General features: G+C 46.5%; 1 protein-coding gene across 1 annotated transcript in view; it reads right to left on the bottom strand.

Annotated features, from left to right (window-relative positions):
- Nucleotides 1-1,397: 1,397 nt before the first annotated feature.
- The window catches only part of LOC311120747 (methionine synthase-like), a gene marked incomplete at its 3' end in the record, with an annotated part of 31,628 nt that continues 5,610 nt past the window's right edge, over nucleotides 1,398-27,415 (bottom strand). Inside the window, exons 3-20 of the mRNA XM_084195320.1 lie at nucleotides 20,319-20,408; nucleotides 19,089-19,158; nucleotides 18,854-18,946; nucleotides 18,286-18,392; nucleotides 17,955-18,014; nucleotides 14,864-14,958; nucleotides 14,521-14,621; nucleotides 14,348-14,409; nucleotides 13,756-13,823; nucleotides 13,481-13,560; nucleotides 12,900-13,012; nucleotides 12,446-12,586; nucleotides 11,945-12,130; nucleotides 11,466-11,645; nucleotides 7,786-7,902; nucleotides 5,737-5,877; nucleotides 3,257-3,346; nucleotides 1,398-1,550 (exon numbers count right to left, since the gene is read on the bottom strand). Coding sequence (XP_084051446.1) covers nucleotides 1,398-1,550; nucleotides 3,257-3,346; nucleotides 5,737-5,877; nucleotides 7,786-7,902; nucleotides 11,466-11,645; nucleotides 11,945-12,130; nucleotides 12,446-12,586; nucleotides 12,900-13,012; nucleotides 13,481-13,560; nucleotides 13,756-13,823; nucleotides 14,348-14,409; nucleotides 14,521-14,621; nucleotides 14,864-14,958; nucleotides 17,955-18,014; nucleotides 18,286-18,392; nucleotides 18,854-18,946; nucleotides 19,089-19,158; nucleotides 20,319-20,408 — 1,947 coding nt within the window. The remainder of the gene's footprint in view (nucleotides 1,551-3,256; nucleotides 3,347-5,736; nucleotides 5,878-7,785; nucleotides 7,903-11,465; nucleotides 11,646-11,944; nucleotides 12,131-12,445; nucleotides 12,587-12,899; nucleotides 13,013-13,480; nucleotides 13,561-13,755; nucleotides 13,824-14,347; nucleotides 14,410-14,520; nucleotides 14,622-14,863; nucleotides 14,959-17,954; nucleotides 18,015-18,285; nucleotides 18,393-18,853; nucleotides 18,947-19,088; nucleotides 19,159-20,318; nucleotides 20,409-27,415) is intronic.

The raw sequence follows: 27,415 nt of genomic DNA on the forward strand, positions 1-27,415 counted from the left end.
AGAGAGAGAGAGAGAGAGAGAGAGAGAGAGACAGAGGGAGAGAGAGAGAGAGAGAGAGAGAGAGAGAGAGAGAGAGAGAGAGAGAGAGAGACAGAGAGAGAGAGAGAGAGAGAGAGAGAGAGAGAGAGAGAGAGAGAGAGACAGAGAGATAGAGAGAGAGAGACAGACAGAGAGAGAGAGAGAGAGAGAGAGAGAGAGACAGAGAGAGAGACAGACAGACAGAGAGACAGACAGACAGGCCCCAGTTAGTGTTCTGCAGGTGTCCCAATATGGGAGCAACAGGTACCAGACAGACTCCAGTTACCATAGTGATTTAACAGATGTGTAAACAGCATCAGTGTGAATTAGGGTTACAGAATTCTGGTAACTTCCCCAAAATTCCCTGGTTTTCCAAAAATCCTGGTTGGAAGATTGACGGAATCATGAGGGAATTTGTAAGTGGCTCTGGATAAGAGCGTCTGCTAAATGATTAAATGTAATGAATAAGCAGGATATCTGGAAATCCTCCAACCCTAGTGTGAATCAACAACATCATGCAGAATGGTAACAACAGTATAAAATATATTATTGACGTCCGTTCTGAGAGAGAGAGACACACTTTACTCCAACAGCCAATAGCTCAACAGGCCTCGTTCATTTGTCATCATCTGAGTGGGTCTGAAAACCATTGACACTATTAGCGACCCTCTAAACCAGCGGTTCCCAACTCCGGTCCTCCAGTAACCCCCCCCCTCCGGTCCTCCAGTAACCCCCCTCCGGTCCTCCGGTAACCCCCCTCCGGTCCTCCGGTAACCCCCCCCCCCCGGTCCTCCAGTAACCCCCCCCCCAGTCCTCCAGTAACCCCCCCCCCCCCCTCCGGTCCTCCAGTAACCCCCCCCTCCGGTCCTCCGGTAACCCCCTCCTCCGGTCCTCCGGTAACCCCCCTCCGGTCCTCCGGTAACCCCCCTCCGGTCCTCCAGTAACCCCCCCCCCTCCGGTCCTCCAGTAACCCCCCCCCCAACAGTACAGTTTATTGTAGCCCCGGACGACCACACCCGATTCAGCTAGTCAACTACTCATCAGGCCCTCAATGAGCTGAATCAGGTGTTTTTGTCCGGGCTACAACAACAATGTGCTGTTGGGGGGTACTGGGGGACTGGAGTAGGGAACCACTACTCTAAACCATTAGTATAAAAGGAAATAGTCTAGTTTAAATCTGCCATCCTGTAGCTCCTCCCCCAACCTGAAACAGTGGGTTATCCATCTATACTTTTTACTCAGTCAGGAAGGAAGGCTTCAAGCAGCAGGATCACGACAAGAATAGATAACTGTATTATCACATCTGTGATCTCTTCCCTCCACCTGAGGATATCTTAGGTCTGTGCACTCCTCTATTCCTCCCCCCTCCCCCTCCCTACCTGAGGTAGGAACATCTTCCCAGCTCCAAACAGGTCCCCCACCACCTTCATGCCGTTCATCAGGGGCCCCTCGATGACGTGTAGGGGCCTCGGGTAGCGCTCAGCCTGGGCCCTCGCCTCCTCTGTGTCCTCTACCACATACTTATCTATACCCTGGAGAGAGAGAGAGAGAGACACACACAGAGACAGAGCGAGAAAGACAGAGCGAGAGAGACAGAGACAGAGCAAGAGAGACAGGGACAGACAGAGACAGACAGAGAGAGATATAGAGAGAGATATATAGAGCGAGAGAGACAGAGAGACAGAGAGACAGAGAGACAGAGAGACAGAGAGACAGAGAGAGCTTTTGTGAGTGTAATGTTTACTGTCAATTTTGTATTGTTTATTTCACTTTTGTTTATTATCTACTTCACTTGCTTTGGCAATGTTAACATGTGTTTCCCATGCCAATAAAGCCCTTAAATTGAATTGAAAATTGGCAGAGACAGACAGAGCGAGATAAGTAATATTGATAGTAATTGTGATAGTGATGGAGAAAGGGAGAGATTTTTACCTTACCTTTATCTGTAAAGTTTTGTCAAAAACTATTTTGCTAGATATACCTTAAAATAACTTGGTACCTGCAGTATGTGATCAGTAGGAGGGAGGGAGACAGGGAGGGAAAATAACTTGGTACCTGCATGCCACTAACCGTGATGAGCCCATACTCCAGCCTCTCCTACTAACCGTGATGAGCCCATACTCCAGTCTCTCCTACTAACCTTGATGAGCCCATACTCCAGTCTCTCCTACTAACCTTGATGAGCCCATACTCCAGCCTCTCCTACTAACCTTGATGAGCCCATACTCCAGTCTGTCCTACTAACCTTGATGAGCCCATACTCCAGTCTCTCCTACTAACCTTGATGAGCCCATACTCCAGCCTCTCCTACTAACCTTGATGAGCCCATACTCCAGCCTCTCCTACTAACCTTGATGAGCCCATACTCCAGTCTCTCCTACTAACCTTGATGAGCCCATACTCCAGTCTGTCCTACTAACCTTGATGAGCCCATACTCCAGCCTCTCCTACTAACCTTGATGAGCCCATAGCCCATACTCCAGCCTCTCCTACTAACCTTGATGAGCCCATAGCCCATACTCCAGCCTCTCCTACTAACCTTGATGAGCCCATAGCCCATACTCCAGCCTCTCCTACTAACCTCTCCTACTAACCTAGGGCGGCAGGTAGCTTAGTGGGTAAGAGCGTTGTGCCAGTAACCGAAAGGTCGCTGGTTCTAATCCCCGAGCCGACTAGGTGAAAAATCTGTCGATGTGCCCTTAAGCAAGGCACTTAACCCTAATTGCTCCTGTAAGTCGCTCTGGATAAGAGCGTCTGCTAAATGACGTAAATGTAAATGTAACCTTGATGAGCCCATACTCCAGCCTCTCCTACTAACCTTGATGAGCCCATACTCCAGCCTCTCCTACTAACCTTGATGAGCCCATACTCCAGCCTCTCCTACTAACCTTGATGAGCCCATACTCCAGTCTGTCCTACTAACCTTGATGAGCCCATACTCCAGCCTCTCCTACTAACCTTGATGAGCCCATACTCCAGCCTCTCCTACTAACCTTGATGAGCCCATACTCCAGCCTCTCCTACTAACCTTGATGAGCCCATACTCCAGCCTCTCCTACTAACCTTGATGAGCCCATACTCCAGTCTCTCCTACTAACCTTGATGAGCCCATACTCCAGCCTCTCCTACTAACCTTGATGAGCCCATACTCCAGCCTCTCCTACTAACCTTGATGAGCCCATACTCCAGCCTCTCCTACTAACCTTGATGAGCCCATACTCCAGCCTCTCCTACTAACCTTGATGAGCCCATACTCCAGCCTCTCCTCCACTGTTCCCTCTCTCCACTCATCCGTCTGGACCACCTTCTTCCCTCCTTTGGCACAGCTCTGAAAACGACAGGATTCTCTTCAGAGAAAAGCTATGGGAACTAGTTCACTAGGGATCAGTTAACCAGAGTTAACAGAGTTATAGGACATGTACTGTGTTAACCAGGTGGACCTGTTCATACAGCAGCATATGTACTGTGTTAACCAGGTGGACATGTTCATACAGCAGCATATGTACTGTGTTAACCAGGTGGACCTGTTCATACAGCAGAATATGTACTGTGTTAACCAGGTGGACCTGTTCATACAGCAGCATATGTACTGTGTTAACCAGGTGGACCAGTATGTACCTGTTCATACAGCAGCATGTGTACTGTGTTAACCAGGTGGACCTGTTCATACAGCAGCATATGTACTGTGTTAACCATGTGGACCTGTTCATACAGCAGCATATGTACTGTGTTAACCAGGTGGACCTGTTCATACAGCAGAATATGTACTGTGTTAACCAGGTGGACCTGTTCATACAGCAGCATATGTACTGTGTTAACCAGGTGGACCTATTCATACAGCAGCATATGTACTGTGTTAACCAGGTGGACCTGTTCATACAGCAGCATATGTACTGTGTTAACCAGGTGGACCTGTTCATACAGCATAATATGTACTGTGTTAACCAGGTGGACCTGTTCATACAGCAGCATATGTACTGTGTTAACCAGGTGGACCTGTTCATACAGCAGAATATGTACTGTGTTAACCAGGTGGACCTGTTCATACAGCAGTATATGTACTGTGTTAACCAGGTGGACCTGTTCATACAGCAGAATATGTACTGTGTTAACCAGGTGGACCTGTTCATACAGCAGAATATGTACTGTGTTAACCAGGTGGACCAGTATGCACCTGTTCATACAGCAGCATATGTACTGTGTTAACCAGGTGGACCTGTTCATACAGCAGCATATGTACTGTGTTAACCAGGTGGACCTGTTCATACAGCATAATATGTACTGTGTTAACCAGGTGGACCTGTTCATACAGCAGCATATGTACTGTGTTAACCAGGTGGACCTGTTCATACAGCAGAATATGTACTGTGTTAACCAGGTGGACCTGTTCATACAGCAGCATATGTACTGTGTTAACCAGGTGGACCTGTTCATACAGCAGAATATGTACTGTGTTAACCAGGTGGACCTGTTCATACAGCAGAATATGTACTGTGTTAACCAGGTGGACCTGTTCATACAGCAGCATATGTACTGTGTTAACCAGGTGGACCTGTTCATACAGCAGAATATGTACTGTGTTAACCAGGTGGACCTGTTCATACAGCAGAATATGTACTGTGTTAACCAGGTGGACCAGTATGCACCTGTTCATACAGCAGCATATGTACTGTGTTAACCAGGTGGACCTGTTCATACAGCAGCATATGTACTGTGTTAACCAGGTGGACCTGTTCATACAGCATAATATGTACTGTGTTAACCAGGTGGACCTGTTCATACAGCAGCATATGTACTGTGTTAACCAGGTGGACCTGTTCATACAGCAGAATATGTACTGTGTTAACCAGGTGGACCTGTTCATACAGCAGCATATGTACTGTGTTAACCAGGTGGACCTGTTCATACAGCAGAATATGTACTGTGTTAACCAGGTGGACCTGTTCATACAGCAGAATATGTACTGTGTTAACCAGGTGGACCAGTATGCACCTGTTCATACAGCAGCATATGTGCTGTGTTAACCAGGTGGATCTGTTCATACAGCAGCATATGTACTGTGTTAACCAGGTGGACCTGTTCATACAGCAGCATATGTACTGTGTTAACCAGATGGACCTGTTCATACAGCAGAATGTTCTGTGTTAACCAGGTGGACCAGTATGTACCTGTTCATACAGCAGCATATGTACTGTGTTAACCAGGTGGACCAGTATGTGCCTGTTCATACAGCAGCATATGTAGTGTACTGTGTAAACCACATACCTGTGCATACAGCAGTACAGTAAGTTATACTAGGATATGTACTGTACTGTGTAAACCACATACCTGTTGTTGGATATGTACTGTACTGTGTAGACCACATACCTGTTGTTGGATATGTAGTGTACTGTGTAGACCACATACCTGTTGTTGGATATGTACTGTACTGTGTAGACCCCATACCTGTTGTTGGATATGTACTGTACTGTGTAGACCACATACCTGTTGTTGGATATGTAGTGTACTGTGTAGACCACATACCTGTTGTTGGATATGTACTGTACTGTGTAGACCCCATACCTGTTGTTGGATATGTACTGTACTGTGTAGACCCCATACCTGTTGTTGGATATGTACTGTACTGTGTAGACCCCATACCTGTTGTTGGATATGTACTGTACTGTGTAGACCCCATACCTGTTGTTGGATATGTACTGTACTGTGTAGACCACATACCTGTGCATACAGCAGTAGTTTCTCTGTGGCCTCCGGGTCTTTGTTCCAGATGAGGTTCTCACACATTAGCAGGAGCTCCTTGTCAATATCATCATAGACGGGCAGGCTGCCAGCGTTCACTATGCCCATGTCCATTCCATCCTGTAGGGGGCAGCAGGACGACAGGGTGACTACACTCAACTGAAATATAAAAACGTGTTGGTCCCATGTTTCATGAGCTGAAATTTAAAAAAAATCCCAGAAGTGTTCCATAGGCGCAAAAAGCTTATTTCTCTCAAATTTTGAGGAGTATTTCTGTCTGTAATAAAGCCCTTTTGTGGGGAAACACTCATTCTGATTGGCTGGGCCTGGCTCCCCAGTGGGTGCAAACACTCATTCTGATTGGCTGGGCCTGGCTCCCCAGTGGGTGGAAACACTCATTCTGACTGGCTGGGCCTGGCTCCCCAGTGGGTGGAAACACTCATTCTGATTGGCTGGGCCTGGCTCCCCAGTGGGTGGGCCTATGCCCTCCCAGGCCCACCCATGGCTGTGCCCCTGCCCAGTCATGTGAAATCCATAGATTAGGGCCTAATTTATTTATTTAAATTGACTGATTTCCTTATATGAACTGTAACTCTGTAAAATATTTAAAATTGTTGCATGTTGCGTTTATATTTTTGTTCAGTACACATCCCCCATGGAAAACGTGGAGAAATAAGCAACATCTGAGGTGTCACACTACTTTTTTTTATTTTACCTTTATTTAACTAGGCAAGTCAGTTAAGAACAAATTCTTATTTACAATGACGGCCTACTTAAAGGGTACGAAGCAGGAGTTTTTACTCACTAAAGTAACAACATAATGTGGTCAAAGACCTAGTAACTTTGTGGTAGTCAATCTGGTTATGCATAGTTAAGTTTTTTAAATATTTATTAACTCATTTTGGGATAACTTCGGAGCTACCCACAATGCGCTATTTCCACCGTCATTAAGGAGAACCTACTCTACCAGCGATTTGGTATGCTAGCTCACTAGCTAGCTCAAACTGGATAACGTTAGCGACTAGCATGTAATTACATTCCAGACCAAGTGTCGGCAGTGGTGAGCTACAATCCACCAATCATGAGGAAGCGTGACGCAAACAAGCTATCGTATTACCAATCAGCGAGCGTTCCACACACACGTGGGGCATTCTGCACGTTCCGCTTCAACAGGCAGGCTCTGTGACTTCATGCCTCGGGCTCACGACAGGGGAAAACCCTGCCTGCTCTAATTGTTTAGTACCTCGTCTGTTCTTCGTTAGATTTTCTTCCCATTTCTCCTGTGCCCTCTGCCGCATCTGGAATAATAATATTATAATAATATGCCATTTAGCAGACGCTTTTATCCAAAGCGACTTACAGTCATGTGTGCATACATTTTTTACGTATGGGGTGGTCCCGGGGATCGAACCCACTACCCTGGCGTTACAAGCGCCATGCTCTACCAGCTGAGCTACAGAGGACCATGGAATCTAGCTAGCCATCTACTTTGGATTTCCCCTCGCTATATCGCTATTGGATTTACCCTCCCTGACTCTTCCTTGTCCCGGTGAAACGGCCTCTCGCTCTGCGCCTCTCTCCCTGGCTCTCGCTTTAGTCATTCATACCGCCACTCTTACTCTCAGATGGACCCCAGCCGTCAATATGGAAGTCTCCCCCCCCCTCTCTCTCTCTCTTTGCTTCTGATCTGCTGGTTTTGTTTTAGTTGTGTTCTGTGGGTTCCTGCCTGTGCTAGTTGGTCTCGTTGTTGGGCTCTTGCTTGGAGAAATACATGCAGACAGTTTTTTTTTTGTTACGTTCAATGTTAGACATGAGTAGTCCAACCAGTCAGCTATTTTGTCCACTGCTGCTGTAAAAAATGTAGGAGCATCCTGTTGCTTTGGGTTGGTATGGAGATAAAAGACTGTGTCGTCTGCATTTCTATCTTGGGACATACAAAGGGAAGGTCATTTATGTAGAGGGAAGGTCATTTATGTAGAGGGAAGGTCATTTATGTATATAGTGAATAAATGTGGGACGAAAATGTACCTTGATGGCGTGGTAGAGGAAGGCTCCATGCATGGCCTCTCTGATGACCTCCATGCCTCTGAAGGAGAAGGACAGGTTGGACAGGCCTCCACTGATCCTGGCCCCAGGCAACAACTCCTGTAGAGAACAATATATATACACAGTTGAAGTCGGAAGATTACATACACCTTAGCCAAATACATTTAAACTCAGTTTTTCACAATTCCTGACATTTAATCCTAGTAAAGATTCCCTGTCTTAGGTCAGTTAGGATCACCACTTTATTTTAAGAATGTGAAATGCCAAGAGTGTGCAAAGTTGTCATTACATTTTACATTTTAGTCATTTAGCAGACGCTCTTATCCAGAGCGACTTACAGTTAAGTGAGTGCATACATTATTATTTATTTTGTCATACTGGCCCCCCGTGGGGAACAAACCCACAACCCTGGCGTTGCAAACGCCATGCTCTACCAACTGAGCTACATCCCTGCCGGCCATTCCCTCCCCTACCTCGGAGTGATTTGGTTGATCCTGACCCCAGGTAAAGACTCCTGTAGAGAATATATATTATATCCTATAGTATATACTGTTAAAAGGATAGGTTGATCCTGACCCCAGGTAAAGACTCCTGTAGAGAATATACACTGCTCAAAAAAATAAAGGGAACACTTAAACAACACAATGTAACTCCAAGTCAATCACACTACTGTGAAATCAAACTGTCCACTTAGGAAGCAACACTGATTGACAATACATTTCACATGCTGTTGTGCAAATGGAATAGACAACAGGTGGAAATTATAGGCAATTAGCAAGACACCCCCAATAAAGGACTGGTTTTGCAGGTGGTGACCACAGACCACTTTTCTGTTCCTATGCGTCCTGGCTGATGTTTTGGTCACTTTTGAATGCTGGCGGTGCTTTCACTCTAGTGGTAGCATGAGACGGAGTCTACAACCCACACAAGTGGCTCAGGTAGTGCAGCTCGTCCAGGATGGCACATCAATGCGAGCTGTGGCAAGAAGGTTTGCTGTGTCTGTCAGCGTAGTGTCCAGAGCGTGACACTGAGCACGTGACAGACGTGACAGAGTCTGGAGACGCCGTGGAGAACGTTCTGCTGCCTGCAACATCCTCCAGCATGACCAGTTTGGCGGTGGGTCAGTCATGGTGTGGGGTGGCATTTCTTTGGGGGGCCGCACAGCCCTCCATGTGCTCGCCAGAGGTAGCCTGACTGCCATTAGGTACCGAGATGAGATCCTCAGACCCCTTGTGAGACCATATGCTGGTGCGGTTGGCCCTGGGTTCCTCCTAATGCAAGACAATGCTAGACCTCATGTGGCTGGAGTGTGTCAGCAGTTCCTGCAAGAGGAAGGCATTGATGCTATGGACTGGCCCGCCCGTTCCCCAGACCTGAATCCAATTGAGCACATCTGGGACATCATGTCTCACTCCATCCACCAACGCCACGTTGCACCACAGACTGTCCAGGAGTTGGCAGATGCTTTAGTCCAGGTCTGGGAAGAGATCCCTCAGGAGACCATCCGCCACCTCATCAGGAGCATGCCCAGGCGTTGTAGGGAGGTCATACAGGCACGTGGAGGCCACACACACTACTGAGCCTCATTTTGACTTGTTTTAAGGATATTATATCAAAGTTGGATCAGCCTGTAGTGTGGTTTTCCACTTTAATTTTGAGGGTGACTCCAAATCCAGACCTCCATGGGTTGATACATTTGATTTCCATTGATAATTTTTGTCTGATTTTGTTGTCAGCACATTCAACTATGTAAAGAAAAAAGTTTTTCATAAGATTATTTCATTCATTCAGATCTAGAATGTGTTGTTTAAGTGTTCCCTTTATGTTTTTTAGCAGTGTATATATATATATATATATATATATATATATATATATATATATATATATATATATATATATATATATATATATATATATATATATATATATATATATATATATACTGTAGCAATACTGTTAGGAGGACAGGTTGATCCTGACCCCAGGTAAAGACTCCTGTAGAGAAAATATATATACACTATATATTATATACTGTAGTAATACTGTTAGAAGGACAGGTTGATCCTGACCCCAGGTAAAGACTCCTGTAGAGAATATATATTATATACTATAGTATATACTGTTAAAATGATAGGTTGATCCTTACCCCAGGTAAAGACTCCTATTTTATTTCACCTTTATTTAACCAGGTAAGCCAGTTGAGAACAAATTCTCATTTACAACTGCGACCTGGCCAAGATAAAGCAAAGCAGTGCGATTAAAAACAACAACACAGAGTTACATATGGGGTAAAACAAAACGTACAGTCAATAACACAATAGAAAATATATATACAGTGTGTGCAAATGTAGTAAGTTATGGAGGTAAGGCAATAAATAGGCCATAGTGCAAAATAATTACAATTTAGTATTAACACTGGAATGATGTGCAAGAGATTATGTGCAAATAGAGATACTGGGGTGCAAATGAGCTAAATAAATTACAATGTAAATAACAATATGGGGATGAGGTAGTTGGGTGGGCTAATTACAGATGGGCTGTGTACAGGTGCAGTGATCGGTAAGTTGCTCTGACAACTGACACTTAAAGTTAGTGAGGGAGATAAGAGTCTCCAGCTTCAGAGATTTTTGCAGTTCGTTCCAGTCATTGGCAGCAGAGAACTGGAAGGAATGGCGGCCAAAGGAGGTGTTGGCTTTGGGGATGACCAGTGAGATATACCTGCTGGAACGCATACTATGGGTGGGTGTTGCTATGGTGACCAATGATCTAAGATAAGGCGGGGATTTCCCTAGAAGTGATTTATAGATGGCCTGGAGCCAGTGGGTTTGGCGACGAATATGTAGTGAGGGCCAGCCAACGAGAGCGTACAGGTCACAATGGTGAGTATTATATGGGGCTTTGGTGACAAAACGGATGGCACTTTGATAGACTACATCCAATTTGCTGAGTAGAGTGTTGGAAGCTATTTTGTAAATGACATCGCCGAAGTCAAGGATCGGTAGGATAGTCAGTTTTACGAGGGCATGTTTGGCAGCATGAGTGAAGGAGGCTTTGTTGCGAAATAGGAAGCCGATTCTAGATCTAACTTTGGATTGGAGATGCTTAATGAGTCTGGAAGGAGAGTTTACGGTCTAACCAGACACCTAGGTATTTGTAGTTGTCCGACCCGCCGAGAGTAGTGATTCTAGTTGGGCGGGCGGGTGCCAGCAGCGTTCGATTGAAGAGCATGCATTTAGTTTTACTAGCGTTTAAGAGCAGTTGGAGGTCACGGAAAGAGTGTTGTATGGCATTGAAGCTCGTTTGGAGGTTTGTTAACACGGTGTCCAATGAAGGGCCAGATGTATACAAAATGGTGTCGTCTACGTAGAGGTGGATCTGAGAGTCACCAGCAGCAAGAGCGACATCATTGACATACACAGAGAATAGAGTCGGCCCGAGAATTGAACCCTGTGGCACCCCCATAGAGACTGCCAGAGGTCCAGACAACAGGCCCTCCGATTTGACACATTGAACTCTATCTGAGAAGTAGTTGGTGAACCAGGCGAGGCAGTCATTTGAGAAACCAAGGTCAGGTCGATGAAGACGGCTGCACAGTACTGTCTTTTATCGATCGCGGTTATTATATCGCTCATGTGCAGAAACATGTCATGGTCTCAAGTTACCTTGATGAGCCTGGTGGCTCGGATGAAGTTGATGGCATACTCGCTGTGTTCCTCCATGCCCGTGCCGATGGTCAGGATGTTGGGGTCAAAGATGATGTCATTAGGGTCAAAGCCCACTTGAGTTACCAGGAGGTGATAGGCCCTGCTGCAGATCTCGACCTTACGCTCCGTCTCAGTGGCCTGGAGGAAACAGAGATCGACAGCTGTTCAAGGCCTGATTGTTACGCCACAGTATTTTATCCATGAGGTAACGGGTTCCAAACCCTGTCGCAGCAGTAGTGTTGCAGTCAGTCAAACTCCCATCGCAGAACAGGATGGAATCCCACCTGCATCCTGTTCTCCCTCTAGGTATCTATATCCACCCAGCTCCTTTCCAGTTGTCCGTCTCACCTGTTCTCCCCTACCCAGGGTCTCCCCTCCCCAGGGTCTCCCTCTAGGTATCTATATCCTAGCAGCTCCTTTCCAGTTGTCCGTCTCACCTGACCCTCCTCGTCGAAGGCCATTACAACCACAGCAGCCCCGTAGCGTCTGACAGTCGTAGCTCTCTGGAGAAACTCCTCCACTCCTTCCTTCAGACTGATGCTGTTGACGATACACTTCCCCTGGCAACACTTCAGCCCCGCCTTGATCACCTCGAAGTTAGACGAGTCTATACACAGAGGCACCTGGGAGAGGAGAGGGAGGAGGACTAAGAGGAGAGCTGGGACAGATGGGGGAAGTGAACTTCAGCTTTAGACTTATTTAGTAGAGGTGCTCCGTTCTTAAGAGTGGTCTTGTTTTCCCCCCTGCATCTCTCCCAGCACTTCAACGACGTTGTTCAGCTTATTGTAGCTAAGTGCGTAGTAACATTACTTATTTTGGTACAGTATTATGGTAAATGGTTTTAGAAACATGATTAAACGTTGGAAGCGTTCAACAGTGCGCATGGTATCTATCTTTATATATCATGACAGTATTGGAAATGTCCAGTTGATCCCAACCCTGGCAATGTCAGGTTCTGAAGCTATGAGACAGCAGAACCGGGCCATGGCGGCAGGACCCTCCAGCATCCCCTCGTCCATGTTGATGTCCAAGACCTGGGCTCCCATCTCCACCTGGGTCTTGGCTATGCTCAACGCCTCCTGGAGACAGACGGGGGGGGGGGGGGACAGGTTCACAGACAGAGGCACAGAACATGTTCAGTAAGAGGGTTGTGTTCATTAGGCACCAAACAGAGGGAGATAGACTGAAACAGGGAGGAACTACCTCAACGTGTCCAAGTTAGTTTTGATACGGTGTGCCCTACTGAACATAACCCTGGTACACCAGACATGGGTATGGAAGAGAAAGATATTGCTAGCTACAATGATCACGCAATCTGTATAAGATGGGAGTTTTATTTCAGGTGGTTACCGTATCATAAAAAAAAGGGAGGATAAAGGAGAGATAGCTGACCTCGTAGTTTCCGGACATGATCAGCTTGGCAAACTTCCTCGATCCAGCCACGTTGCATCGCTCGCCGATGTTCACGAAATTAGTGTACGGACCGATCCTGAACGGCTCCAGACCTGTGACACAAAATATGCTCAAAGCTGTGATGAGAAAAGCTCGTCAGCGGTTTGCTGCCGCTGTTCATCGGCGCGGCCACGACTGAGAAGGTACATCTCAGAGCAGGTCTACAGTAGGATCAGGTCATCCCCGTCTATGCAAATTGGATTCCTTATTATCTAAGAGGCAGAACTGAATCCTAGATCAGCACTAATACTCTGCAACGCTTTATAAATACCAGCCCCCCTTGGAACGGCCACGACTGGAAGGATACAGAGCTCATTTAAAAATGATGTTGTTCTGGGGCGGCAGGTAGCTTTAGTGGTTAAGAGCGTTGTGCCAGTTACCGAAAGGTCGCTGGTTCTAATCCCCGAGCCCGACTAGGTGAAAAATCTGTCGATGTGCCCTTGAGCAAGGCACTTAAACCCTAATTGCTCCTGTAAGTCGCTCTGGGTAAGAGCGTCTGCTAAATGACTTAAATGTTCTACCTGCGAGTAGCATGTAGTCCTGAAAGACGTCAGTAGGGGGCACTCTGGGCTGGCAGTGCTTCACTTTCTCAGCAATGGCCCTGAACACAAGCAGAGAGTTCTATATCTATCAGTTCTATATCTATAGACAATATATCAGTTCTATATCTATCAGTTCTATATCTATAGACAATATATCAGTTCTATATCTATCAGTTCTATATCTATAGACAATATATCAGTTCTATATCTATAGACAGTAGCTAGTGTCAGAGGACAGAGCAGACATCAGTCACCTGATGTGTGCAGGAGTCGTTCCACAGCATCCACCAACCAGATTCACCAGACCATCTGTAGCAAACTCCTAGAGAAATAAGAGACGGTCAGTGTGTACACAAGCCGTATCAAACCTAAACCAAAAGGTAGTGATCTCCAACAGTATTGGGACAGCGATACACTGTGTTGTTTTGGCTCTGTACTCCAGAACTTTCATTTGAGGGTATTTTCATCCATATCGGGTGAACCGTTTAGAAATTAAAGCACTTTTTGTACACAGACCCCCCCCATTTTAGGGGACCAAAAGTATTTGGACAAATTTACTTGTGTATTAAAGTAGTCAAACGTTTAGTATTTGGTCCCATATTCCTAGCACACAATGATTACATCAAGCTTGTGACTCTACAAACTTGTTGGATGCATTTGCTGTTTGTTTCTGTTGTGTTTCAGATTATTTTGTGCCCAATAGAAATGAACGGTAAATAACGTATTGTGTCATTTTGGAGTCACTTTTATTGTAAATAAGAATAGAATATGTGATATTCTTCATTTGGCTGAATCATTCAATACATCATTCATTGGGAAGACCAGCTATAAAATCGATAAGTTTACCTTTAAATGTGAGGCTGTCAACTCTGGGGTCTCATCGTATCCCCCAAAGGTATTGGGGAGACCTGGAGCAAGCAGAGGGGTGTGAAAATGGCAGACGGTGGTTGTGAACACAAAAGGTTAGCTAGCTAGATGCTAAGTTGCTGGGTAAGTTGGGATGGATGGGCGCTGGTTACCTGCATTGGGGTAGCACAAGACGTGAGCAGTGGTGCATTTCCCAATAGCTTGAATGAAAGGCCTCATCTCAGTGGCTCCCAAGGCACAGTTAAGACCGATACTGGAAGAGATGAACACACTGTTTATCAGTCTATTGAGACACAGTCTTATGGAGGTCAAAATAAGACACAGTATCATTTGAAAAACAGGACATTCCGCTTTAATGTTGTAGATTCCATTAGTCTCTCCAGCAGATCTGAAGTTTATTTGAATATAAAATAGCAAGAAACTTGAGGACAAATATGTGGAAGTCTACAACAACAAGGTAGTATTGAAGTCCTGAAGCAGAATGTGGTGACTCACCAGAGAGGTTTGGCGTGGGACACACTGATGACGAAGGCCTCTCCTGTCTGTCCTGAGAGAGTACGCCCACTCCTGTCCACTATGGTGCCAGATATCTAGAAGGAAAATCAATCTGTCCTGAGAGAGTACGCCCACTCCTGTCCACTATGGTGCCAGATATCTAGAAGAACAATCAATCTGTCCTGAGAGAGTACGCCCACTCCTGTCCACTACGGTGCCAGATGTCTAGAAGAACAATCAATCAATCTGTCCTGAGAGAGTACGCCCACTCCTGTCCACTATGGTGCCAGATGTCTAGAAGAACAATCAATCAATCTGTCCTGAGAGAGTACGCCCACTCCTGTCCACTATGGTGCCAGATATCTAGAAGGAAAATCAATCTGTCCTGAGAGAGTACGCCCACTCCTATCCACTATGGTGCCTGATATCTAGAAGCAAAATCAATCTGTCCTGAGAGAGTACGCCAACTCCTGTCCACTATGGTGCCAGATATCTAGAAGCACAATCAATCTGTCCTGAGAGAGTACGCCCACTCCTGTCCACTATGGTGCCAGATATCTAGAAGCACAATCAATCTGTCCTGAGAGAGTACGCCAACTCCTGTCCACTATGGTGCCAGATATCTAGAAGCACAATCAATCTGTCCTGAGAGAGTACGCCCACTCCTATCCACTATGGTGCCTGATATCTAGAAGCAAAATCAATCTGTCCTGAGAGAGTACGACCACTCCTGTCCACTATGGTGCCAGATATCTAGAAGCACAATCAATCTGTCCTGAGAGAGTACGCCCACTCCTGTCCACTATGGTGCCAGATATCTAGAAGCAAAATCCTGTCTACTATGGTGCCAGATATCTAGAAGCACAATCAATCTGTCCTGAGAGAGTACGCCCACTCCTGTCCACTATGGTGCCAGATATCTAGAAGGAAAATCAATCTGTCCTGAGAGAGTACGCCCACTCCTGTCCACTATGGTGCCAGATATCTAGAAGCATAATCAATCTGTCCTGAGAGAGTACACCCACTCCCGTCCACTATGGTGCCAGATATCTAGAAGGAAAATCCTGTCTACTATGGTGCCAGATATCTAGAAGCACAATCAATCTGTCCTGAGAGAGTACGCCCACTCCTGTCCACTATGGTGCCAGATATCTAGAAGGAAAATCAATCTGTCCTGAGAGAGTACGCCCACTCCTGTCCACTATGGTGCCAGATATCTAGAAGCATAATCAATCTGTCCTGAGAGAGTACACCCACTCCCGTCCACTATGGTGCCGTTGTGGTTAGTCTAGCGGGAGATAACAGTGGTTGTGGTTAGTCTAGCGGGAGATATCAGCGGTTGTGGTTAGTCTAGCGGGAGATATCAGTGGTTGTGGTTAGTCTAGCGGGAGATATCAGCGGTTGTGGTTAGTCTAGCGGGAGATATCAGCGGTTGTGGTTAGTCTAGCGGGAGATATCAGCGGTTGTGGTTAGTCTAGCGGGAGATATCAGCGGTTGTGGTTAGTCTAGCGGGAGATATCAGTGGTTGTGGTTAGTCTAGCGGGAGATATCAGCGGTTGTGGTTAGTCTAGCGGGAGATATCAGTGGTTGTGGTTAGTCTAGCGGGAGATATCAGCGGTTGTGGTTAGTCTAGCGGGAGATATCAGCGGTTGTGGTTAGTCTAGCGGGAGATATCAGCGGTTGTGGTTAGTCTAGCGGGAGCTATCAGCGGCTGTGGTTAGTCTAGCGGGAGATATCAGTGGTTGTGGTCTCCCCTCTGTGCTCCAGTGCTCCGAGCCTCCCATGTCTTAATCATACATTCCCACACCACATGGCCTCTGCACCTTAGTAGCCTACAGCTGCTCACTGTGCCTCTCTCTCCCTTTCTCCATGGCTCCGGTTTAATAACGTAGCAAAACAATTGGCTTTTCTGCTGCTTCCTTCACTCGGATCGGCCCGGCGGTCCTTTAGGTCCTTTAGGAATGTATTTATGCATATTGGGTCCGGGGCTTTTTGGGGGGGGGGGGAGCTCTAACTCCCATCTCCATCTGTCCTAATCCTTCAGATTATTCAAATCATGAAGTGTTTAGAGAACGGTCTTCACTCCTCCCTTGGACTTGATTGATTAATTTGAGGTCACTAATTAGTAAGGAATTCCCCTCACCTGGTTGTCTAGGTCTTAGTAAAGAACTCCCCTAACCTGGTTGTCTAGGTCTTAGTAAGGAACTCCCCTCACCTGGTTGTCTAGGTCTTAGTAAGGAACTCCCCTCACCTGGTTGTCTAGGTCTTAGTAAGGAACTCCCCTCACCTGGTTGTCTAGGTCTTAGTAAGGAACTCCCCTCACCTGGTTGTCCAGGTCTTAGTAAGGAACTCCCCTCACCTGGTTGTCCAGGTCTTAGTAAGGAACTCCCCTCACCTGGTTGTCTAGGTCTTAGTAAGGAACTCCCCTCACCTGGTTGTCTAGGTCTTAGTAAGGAACTCCCCTCACCTGGTTGTCTAGGTCTTAGTAAGGAACTCCCCTCACCTGGTTGTCCAGGTCTTAGTAAGGAACTCCCCTCACCTGGTTGTCCAGGTCTTAGTAAGGAACTCCCCTCACCTGGTTGTCTAGGTCTTAGTAAGGCACTCCCCTCACCTGGTTGTCTAGGTCTTAGTAAGGATCTCCCCTCACCTGGTTGTCTAAGTCTTAATTGAAAGGAATAACCGAAAACCAGCAGACACTCGGCCCTCCGTGGAATGCGTTTCACAACCCTGGATTAGAGGGACAATAGAGGTCTGAGTACCAGGCCATTTTAGCAAGTTTGGTAGGCTACACATCAGCGTCATTCATTTGCACAGTTTTGGATGGAATTACCGTGACCGACAGTCACAGGGAATTTGATTGGTGCCTCGTGACTCGTGACTGCCGGTATGGCTGTAATACGGCCACCGCCCTACTCCTGTTCACTATGGTCCCGGAGATCTGGCAGCACGGCAAAATCAATCAATCAATCAATCAAAACAATCTAGCAGCTCCGCACAATATAGGAACATGAACTCCTCTCTAGTGACGGACTGAACATTTATTGGCATTGAGCTAAGAGATATACTGACGAAAGACAGAATTCATACTTACAAATATAGGTCTTGGTTCGTAGCTCTCTTCAAACAGTTTGTCGATCGCAAACAGTGCTGCCTTTTATGACAAGATCAGAATTGACACATTGATTACGATAATAATAATAATAATAATAAGCCATTTAGCAGACGCTTTTATCCAAAGCGACTTACAGTCATGCGTGCATACATTTTTTTGTGTACGGGTGGTCCCGGGGATCGAACCCACTACCTTGGCGTTACAAGCGCCGTGCTCTACCAGCTGAGCTAAATTGTACGGAATCGTATGTAAAACTAGAATCGTACTGATACAAACTAGACGACTGTCAAAGTGAGTAAGGAAGGTCTACCTTGGCGTTGGCCGTGTCAAAGATGGTCTCCACCATGATAATATCCGCACCTCCATCCAACAGGCCCCGGACCTGCTCAGCGTAGGCGTCAGCCAGCTCATCAAAGGCTGAGGGGGAGGAAACAGAAGCACTCACCATGGTGACACCACAATTGGCCCAGCGTCGTCCAGGGTAGGGGAGGGAATGGCCGGCAGGGATGTAGCTCAGTTGATAGAGCATGGCGTTTGCAACGCCAGGGTTGTGGGTTCGATTCCCACGGGGGGCCAGTATAAAAAAAATGTATATGTATTCACTAACTGTAAGTCGCTCTGGATAAGAGCGTCTGCTAAATGACTAAAATGTAAATGTAATCAGAGATAGTACTGTCAACTCTGGAGGTCAGCAATGGTTTATCAAGACTCACCTGAGAGGCCTTAGAGAGAGAGACCCTGATAGGGTGACAGTTAAGACCGCTACATACCGTAGATCTGTAGTGACAGCTGACAGACTGACAGTTTGCCGTGACACCAGTTTAAAAAAAAAGGGGAATAAAGAAAATGAGGGATGAAACAACGAGCTGTTCTCTTACTGACGTTCCTGAAGTCAGGTCTTTCCACGGAGGGAGACACAGACAGGGTTTTATTGGTGGGGCCCATAGCGCCCGCCACGTATCTTTTACAACCTGGTAATAAAAAATATAAAAAAATATTTGTGAGTTAAAAAAAACATGTAAAATACATATATTACACACAATGTTGTAATTGTGAAATAGTTTTTTTTTTTTTTCCCCTCCAATAACGATACTCTTATCTTTATCAGCTGACCTGTCTGGTTGGTGACATCATCTGCTGCTTTCCTGGCTATCTCTGCTGACACCTTGTTCATTCGATAGGCCTGGGAAAAGATCAGTGAGTCAAACAATTCTCTGCTGACGCCTTGTTCATTCGATAGGCCTGGGAAAAGATCAGTGAGTCAAACAATTCTCTGCTGACACCTTGTTCATTCGATAGGCCTGGCAAAAGATCAGTGAGTCAAACTATTCTCTGCTGACACCTTGTTCATTCGATAGGCCTGGGAAAAGATCAGTGAGTCAAACAATTCTCTGCTGACACCTTGTTCATTCGATAGGCCTGGCAAAAGATCAGTGAGTCAAACAATTCTCTGCCGACACCTTGTTCATTCGATAGGCCTGGGAAAAGATCAGTGAGTCAAACAATTCTCTGCCGACGCCTTGTTCATTCGATAGGCCTGGCAAAAGATCAGTGAGTCAAACAATTCTCTGCCGACGCCTTGTTCATTCGATAGGCCTGGGAAAAGATCAGTGAGTCAAACAATTCTCTGCTGACACCTTGTTCATTCGATAGGCCTGGCAAAAGATCAGTGAGTCAAACAATTCTCTGCCGACACCTTGTTCATTCGATAGGCCTGGGAAAAGATCAGTGAGTCAAACAATTCTCTGCTGACGCCTTGTTCATTTGATAGGCCTGGGAAAAGATCAGTGAGTCAAACAATTCTCTGCCGACGCCTTGTTCATTCGATAGGCCTGGGAAAAGATCAGTGAGTCAAACAACCTGAGTGAGTGAGTAATTTATTGAGTCAAGTCACCTTTAGCGACCCATCCCTTACTGACTAAATTTGATCCGATGTTGTGATAATAGCTTTTGATTGGTAATCTGAGTGTTATTCTACAGACTACCCACTAACCAGCTCTCTACAGACTACCCACTAACCAGCTCTCTACAGACTACCCACTAACCAGCTCTCTACAGACTACCCACTAACCAGCTCTCTACAGACTACCCACTAACCAGCTCTCTACAGACTACACACTAACCAGCTCTCTACAGACTACCCACTAACCAGCTCTCTACAGACTACCCACTAACCAGCTCTCTACAGACTACCCACTAACCAGCTCTCTACAGACTACCCACTAACCAGCTCTCTACAGACTACCCACTAACCAGCTCTCTACAGACTACCCACTAACCAGCTGTATACAGACTACCCACTAACCAGCTCTCTACAGACTACCCACTAACCAGCTGTCTTACCAAATGTTCCAGTCCGTAGTCAGCTTGGGCGATGCAGGTGCTGCTGAAGGTGTTGGTCTCAATGATGTCTGCCCCGGCAAGCAAGTATTCCTACTGACAAACACAAGGGAGGAACGTCAACGCTTATTCACACGCAGCAGGTACTTGCCAAACAGAGAGATCATCTCATCCTGTCTTTCTGTCTGTATGTCCGTCCATCTCTCTCTCTCTAGGAAATACGTCTCAATAACAGATCAACCGTAATAAGTATAGGTTTATTATTACTGTAGCATAACAGGCAGGTGCATTGATAACAGCCTAACTTTTACATCTCAAGTTTTTGCTGTCTAGGATAACATGAACCACTCTTTAACCCACTGACCATACCTTGTAGATGACATCACTGTACCGTGTGTATGATGTAGATGACATCACTGTACCTTGTGTATGTTGTGGATGACATCACTGTACCTTGTGTATGATGTAGATGACATCACTGTACCTTGTGTATGTTGTGGATGACATCACTGTACCTTGTGTATGTTGTAGATGATATCACTGTACCTTGTGTATGTTTTAGATGACATCACTGTACCTTGTGTACGTTGTAGATGACATCACTGTACCTTGTGTACGTTGTCGACGACATCACTGTACCTTGTGTACGTTGTCGACGACATCACTGTACCTTGTGTACGTTGTAGATGACATCACTGTACCTTGTGTATGTTGTAGATGACATCACTGTACCTTGTGTATGTTGTAGATGACATCACTGTACCTTGTGTATGTTGTAGATGACATCACTGTACCTTGTGTAAGTTGTCGACGACATCACTGTACCTTGTGTACGTTGTCGACGACATCACTGTACCTTGTGTACGTTGTCGACGACATCACTGTACCTTGTGTAAGTTGTCGACGACATCACTGTACCTTGTGTAAGTTGTCGACGACATCACTGTACCTTGTGTATGTTGTAGATGATAATCACTGTACCTTGTGTATGTTGTCGACGACATCCCTGTACCTTGTGTACGTTGTCGACGACATCACTGTACATTGTGTATGTTGTAGATGACATCACTGTACCTTGTGTATGTTGTAGATGACATCACTGTACCTTGTGTACGTTGTCGACGACATCACTGTACCTTGTGTATGTTGTCGACGACATCCCTGTACCTTGTGTACGTTGTCGACGACATCACTGTACCTTGTGTATGTTGTCGACGACATCCCTGTACCTTGTGTACGTTGTCGACGACATCACTGTACCTTGTGTACGTTGTCGACGACATCACTGTACCTTGTGTACGTTGTCGACGACATCACTGTACCTTGTGTACGTTGTCGACGACATCACTGTACCTTGTGTACGTTGTCGACGACATCACTGTACCTTGTGTACGTTGTAGATGACATCACTGTACCTTGTGTATGTTGTAGATGACATCACTGTACCTTGTGTACGTTGTAGATGACATCACTGTACCTTGTGTACGTTGTAGATGACATCACTGTACCTTGTGTACGTTGTAGATGACATCACTGTACCTTGTGTACGTTGTAGATGACATCACTGTACCTTGTGTACGTTGTAGATGACATCACTGTACCTTGTGTACGCTACCGTTCAAAAGTTTGGGGTCACTTAGAAATGTCCTTGTTTTCGAAAGAAAAGCAAATGTTTTGTCCATTAAAATAACATTAAATTGATCAGAAATACTGTGTAGACATTGTTAATGTTGTAAATGGCTATTGTAACTGAAAACGGCTGATTTGTTATGGAATATCTACATAGGCGTACAGAAGCCCATTATCAGCAACCATTAGTCCTGTGTTCCAATGGCACGTTGTGTTTGCTAATACAAGTTTATCATTTTAAAAGGCTAATTGATCATTAGAAAACCCTTTTGCAATTATGTTAGCACAGCTGAAAACTGTTGTGCTGATTAAAGAAGCAATAAAACTGGCCTTCTTGAGACTTGTTGAGTATCTGGAGCATCAGCAATTGTAGGTTGATTACAGGCTCAAAATGGCCAGAAACAAATAACTTTCTTCTGAAACTCGTCAGTCTATTCTTGTTCTGAGAAATGAAGGCTATTCCATGCGAGAAATTGCCAAGAAACTGAAGATCTCGTACAACGCCGTGTACTACTCCCTTCACAGAACAGCGCAAACTGGCTCTAACCAGAATAGAAAGAGGAGTGGGAGGCCCCGGTGCACAACTGAGCAAGAGGACAAATACATTAGAGTGTCTAGTTTGAGAAACAGACGCCTCACAGGTCCTCAACTGGCAGCTTCATTAAATAGTACCCGCAAAACACCAATCTCAACGTCAACAGTGAAGAGGCGACTCCGGGATGCTGACCTTCTAGGCAGAGTTGTAAAGAAAAATACATCTCAGACTGGCCAATAAAAATAAAAGATTAAGATGGGCAAAAGAACACAGACACTGGACAGAGGAAGATTGGAAAAAAGTGTTATGGACAGACGAATCGAAGTTTGAGGTGTTCGGATCACAAAGAAGAACATTTGTGAGACGCAGACCAAATGAAAAGATGCTGGAGGAGTGCTTGATGCCATCTGTCAAGCATGGTGGAGGCAATGTGATGGTCTGGGGGTGCTTTGGTGGTGGTAAAGTGGGAGATTTGTACAGGGTAAAAGGGATCTTGAAGAAGGAAGGCTATCACTCCATTTTGCAACGCCATGATATACCATGTGGACGGCGCTTGATTGGAGCCAATTTCCTCCTACAACAGGACAATGACCCAAAGCACAGCTCCAAACTATGCAATACCTCATTGTCTGAACCGTTAACGTTAGGTAGCAAGTGGCTACTGTGCTTGAAATTTAGCTAGCTTGTTGCTACCTGGATAGCTACTAGTAAACAATAGCTGGAACGACCGAGCGAACAGACGCGAACTGGCTGAGTCAATTCAGTGGTTAGCTTTGCACTTGGCTAGCTAACAGTAGCTGCTAGGGGTAAGTCATAACCTACATCTGTGTTTTTTTTTTTTTACATATTGATAGCCCAAGTCGTTCAAGGAATTCGGGACATGGGTGACTAGTTAACGTTAGTTTGGCTCTCTCTGTGTGTTCGTGCCGTGAAAGGAGGGGTTCTTCTTTGTCTGAAAGCAATGGCTAGCTAGTTTGCTAACTATTCTAGCTAACTAACTGGCTGAATAAGTTGACGACGGACTCGCTCAAGCTGTCGGGACTAACCCACAACGTTAGACACGGACACGAACGATCTGCTTGCGTGTTGATACACTGGTGGTTTGTTGTGGCCGTGTTGTTGGAGTCCGGCATGCTAGCTGGCTGTGGTGTCTTATGACGAGGTGCCCGGACGATTTTCACGGAATAATACTGCACCTAGTTAGCTAGCTGAATAAACTAAGTTAGTCTATTCCTAGAAAACATTGAACCGCTGTAGTTTACAACAATTATAGTTTCTGAGGTGGAAGTTGGGAGAGTTATATTTGGGAGTTGTGGTGAGGGAGGCCCCGCTCTCTCCTTTCCCAGATGTTTAGTTCATTTCATTCCGATCTCCTCTGCATTATTGTAGCCATCTGCTGCAGCCTGTCAACTATGCCTCTGCCTATCCCTGTTCTCTCCTCTCCGCACAGGCTACACAAACGCCTCACACCGCGTGGCTGCTGCCTCTCTAACCTGGTGGTCCCTGCACGCATGACCCACGTGGAGTTCCAGGTCTCAGGCAGCCTCTGGAACTGCCCTTCTGCTGCCAACAAGGCAGAGTTCATCTCAGCCTATGCTACCCTCCAGTCCCTCGACTTCTTGGCGCTGACGGAAACATGGATTACCACTGAAAACACTGCTACTCCTGCTGCTCTCTCCTCGTCTGACCATGTGTTCTCGCATACCCCGAGAGCATCTGGTCAGCGGGGTGGTGGCACAGGAATCCTCATCTCTCCCAAGTGGACATTCTCAATTTTTCCCCTGACCCATCTGTCTATCTCCTCATTTGAATTCCATGCTGTCACAGTCACTAGCCCATTTAAGCTTAATATCCTTGTCATCTATCGCCCTCCAGGTTCCCTTGGAGAGTTCATCAATGAGCTTGACGCCTTGATAAGTTCCTTTCCTGAGGATGGCTCACCCCTCACAGTTCTGGGGGATTTCAACCTCCCTACATCTACATTTGACTCATTTCTCTCTGCCTCCTTCTTTCCACTCCTCTCCTCTTTTGACCTCACCCTCTCACCGTCCCCCCCTACTCACAAGGCAGGCAATACGCTTGACATCATCTTTACTAGATGCTGTTCTTCTACTAATCTCACTGCAACTCCCCTCCAAGTCTCTGACCACTATTTTGTATCCTTTTCTCTCTCCCTCCTCTCCAACACTACTCACTCTGCCCCTACACAGATGGTAATGCGCCGTCGCAACCTTCGCTCTCTCTCTCCCACTACTCTCTCCTCTCTCCTCCATCCTATCATCTCTTCCCTCTGCTCAATCCTTCTCCCTCCAATCTCCTGATTCTGCCTCCTCAACCCTCCTCTCCTCCCTTTCTGTATCCTTTGACTCGCTATGTCCCCTATCCTCCCGGCCGGCTCGGTCCTCCCCTCCAGCTCCGTGGCTTGATGACTCATTGCGAGCTCACAGAACAGAGCTCCGGGCAGCTGAGCGGAAATGGAAGAAAACTAGACTCCCTGCGGACCTGGCATCTTTTCACTCCCTCCTCTCTACATTTTCTTCATCTGTTTCTGCTGCTAAGGCCACTTTCCACCACTCTAAATTCAAAGCATCTGCCTCTAACCCTAGGAAGCTCTTTGCCACATTCTCTCTCCCCCCCCCTCCCCCTCCCTCTCTGTGGATGACTTCGTCAACCATTTTGAAAAGAAGGTTGACGACATCCGATCCTCGTTTGTTAAGTCAAATTACACTGCTGGTCTTGCTCACACTGCCCTACCCTATGCTTTGACTTCTTTCTCCCCTCTCTCTCCAGATAAAATCTTGCGACTTGTGACGGCAGGCCGCCCAACAACCTGCCCGCTTGACCCTATCCCCTCCTCTCTTCTCCAGACCATCTCCGGTGACCTTCTCCCTTACCTCACCTCGCTGATCAACTCATCCTTGACCGCTGGCTATGTCCCTTCCGTCTTCAAGAGAGCGAGAGTTGCACCCCTTCTCAAAAAACCAACACTCGATCCCTCTGATGTCAACAGCTACAGACCAGTATCCCTTCTTTTCTCTCCAAAACTATTGAGCGTGCCGTCTTTAGCCAACTCTCTTGCTATCTCTCTCAGAATGACCTTCTTGATCCAAACCAGTCAGGTTTCAAGACTGGTCATTCAACTGACACTGCTCTTCTCTGTGTCACGGAGGCTCTCCGCACTGCTAAAGCTAACTCTCTCTCCTCTGCTCTTGTCCTTCTAGACCTGTCTGCTGCCTTTGATACTGTGAACCATCAGATCCTCCTCTCCACCCTCTCCGAGCTGGGCATCTCCGGCGCGGCTCACTCTTGGATTGCGTCCTACCTGACCGGTCGCTCCTACCAAGTGGCGTGGCGAGAAGCTGTCTCCGCACCACGTGCTCTCACCACTGGTGTCCCCCAGGGCTCAGTTCTAGGCCCTCTCCTATTCTCGCTATACACCAAGTCACTTGGCTCTGTCATATCCTCACATGGCCTCTCCTATCATTGCTACGCTGACGACACACAACTAATCTTCTCCTTTCCCCCTTCTGATAACCAGGTGGCGAATCGCATCTCTGCATGTCTGGCAGACATATCAGTATGGATGACGGATCACCACCTCAAGCTGAACCTTGGCAAGACGGAGCTGCTCTTCCTCCCGGGGAAGGACTGCCTGTTCCATGATCTCGCCATCACGGTTGACAACTCCGTTGTGTCCTCCTCCCAGAGTGCGAAGAGCCTTGGCGTGACCCTGGACAACACTCTGTCGTTCTCCGCTAACATCAAGGCGGTGACCCGATCCTGTAGGTTCATGCTCTACAACATTCGGAGAGTACGACCCTGCCTTACACAGGAAGCGGCACAGGTCCTAATCCAGGCACTTGTCATCTCCCGTCTGGATTACTGCAACTCGCTGTTGGCTGGGCTCCCTGCCTGTGCCATTACCCCTACAACTCATCCAGAATGCCGCAGCCCGTCTGGTGTTCAACCTTCCCAAGTTCTCTCACGTCACCCCGCTCCTCCGCACACTCCACTGGCTTCCAGTTGAAGCTCGCATCTGCTACAAGACCATGGTGCTTGCCTACGGAGCTGTGAGGGGAACGGCACCTCCATACCTTCAGGCTCTGATCAGTCCCTACACCCAAACGAGGGCACTGCGTTCATCCACCTCTGGCCTGCTGGCTCCCCTACCTCTGCGGAAGCATAGTTCCCGCTCAGCCCAGTCAAAACTGTTCACTGCTCTGGCACCCCAATGGTGGAACAAGCTCCCTCACGACGCCAGGACAGCGGAGTCACTCACCACCTTCCGGAGACATTTGAAACCCCACCTCTTTAAGGAATACCTGGGATAGGATAAAGTAATCCTTCTACCCCCCCTTACCCCAACCCACCCCCAAATTTTGCTATATTTCCTATTCAAACTCATTTCATGTATGTTTTCATGGAAAACAAGGACCCCAAACTTTTGAACGGTAGTGTACATTGTAGATGACATCTCTGTACCGTGTGTATGTTGTAGATGACATCACTGTACCGTGTGTATGTTGTAGATGACATCACTGTACCGTGTGTATGGTGTAGATGACATCACTGTACCTGGTGTATGGTGTAGATGACATCACTGTACCTGGTGTATGGTGTAGATGACATCACTGTACCGTGTGTATGGTGTAGATGACATCACTGTACCTTGTGTATGGTGTAGATGACATCACTGTACCGTGTGTATGGTGTAGATGACATCACTGTACCTTGTGTATGGTGTAGATGACATCACTGTACCGTGTGTATGGTGTAGATGACATCACTGTACCTGGTGTATGGTGTAGATGACATCACTGTACCGTGTGTATGGTGTAGATGACATCACTGTACCTGGTGTATGTTGTAGATGACATCACTGTACCTTGTGTATGTTGTAGATGACATCACTGTACCTTGTGTATATTGTAGATGA

The sequence above is a fragment of the Coregonus lavaretus genome, assembly GCF_964263955.1.
Source record: "Coregonus lavaretus genome assembly, contig: HAP1_SCAFFOLD_2490, whole genome shotgun sequence".
Lineage (NCBI taxonomy): Eukaryota > Metazoa > Chordata > Actinopteri > Salmoniformes > Salmonidae > Coregonus > Coregonus lavaretus.